This window comes from Phytophthora infestans, genomic scaffold (genome assembly GCF_000142945.1).
Source record: "Phytophthora infestans T30-4 supercont1.4670 genomic scaffold, whole genome shotgun sequence".
In the NCBI taxonomy this organism is placed as follows: domain Eukaryota; phylum Oomycota; class Peronosporomycetes; order Peronosporales; family Peronosporaceae; genus Phytophthora; species Phytophthora infestans.
Genome location: NW_003304010.1, coordinates 1 through 931, shown reverse-complemented (window position 1 = coordinate 931; position 931 = coordinate 1). Strand labels below are relative to the sequence as shown.

Sequence of the window (931 nt, the reverse complement as noted above, 5' to 3'; positions counted from 1 at the left end):
TTTCGTTAGGAACAGATTTCAGGTTTGCTTCTGTCAAGAGAACGGTATCGTCAGGGAAGTTAACGAATGAAGAGATATTTTGGACGTGTCGGTTCTCCTTGTCCTCGTTTGCACGATCAACGACAGTGACGCGGTACTGGCTGGTACCGCTACCACTTAGGCCAAGCAAGAACTCCTCGTTGTCGATGTTCTGTGGCTGGGCAAACCCAAACTCTTGGAAGAGCCGAATGATGAACTTCGCGGGGCCATAGAAGACCGTCTCACCGCCCTGCGTGATCAGCACATTTTCATAACCACCGGACAGCTTAGGCGATTTCTTCAGCATGGAGGTCAGAACTCGTGCATTGGCGGCGTCTGGGACCTTCCTGTTCTTATCGGACACTTCATCGATCACCAAAACACGCTTGAACTGTCCGAGCTCAAGACCAAAGTCGTGAGCAGCAAGCTCGGGGAACTGTACTGACAACGTCTGAGACACGTTCCAAGCTGCTTGCTTTTCATCCAACGAACCAGTCTCGTAAAAGTTGTCACTGAAGTTTGAAAGATTCGTCAAGCAGAAATCACGCGAAAGCTGACGGACCTCATGTGAGACAATATTCTCGACGTCTTTACCCCTTCTTTCACAAAAGCCCACAAACTGAGCATGCCACGTCCATCTAAACAAAGATTCCTTTCGCCTTGTGCATCTTCCGAATCGCCTTTACAGAGACCCAGAACCACAAGCGTGTCCTCGTACGTCAAATTCACATTTCCCTGCTATTTCAGGAAGAGACGAGGTCCCATGGCGTCAAATCCACCCCAAAAAAATCACTTCATCACACGGTCTTCCGGTCGGCTTCCGGTCGTCCTTTCTTTCCACTTCCGTTTGTTGTAACAGGGTGACGCCCATCCTCCGCGCGGTGTCTCAGCGCTGTGGAAACGGGGTGGGCAT

The 931-nt window shown here is 50.5% G+C and overlaps 1 protein-coding gene across 1 annotated transcript; it reads right to left on the bottom strand.

Moving 5' to 3' along the window:
• Nucleotides 1-5: 5 nt before the first annotated feature.
• PITG_22639 (uncharacterized protein) lies at nt 6-571 on the bottom strand (the record flags this gene model as incomplete). Its single annotated transcript, XM_002909645.1, has 2 exons — nt 6-30; nt 207-571. Coding segments are annotated over 2 exons (390 nt in total), but the record flags the coding sequence as incomplete, so codon positions are not given.
• Between the last annotated feature and the right edge of the window lie 360 nt (nt 572-931).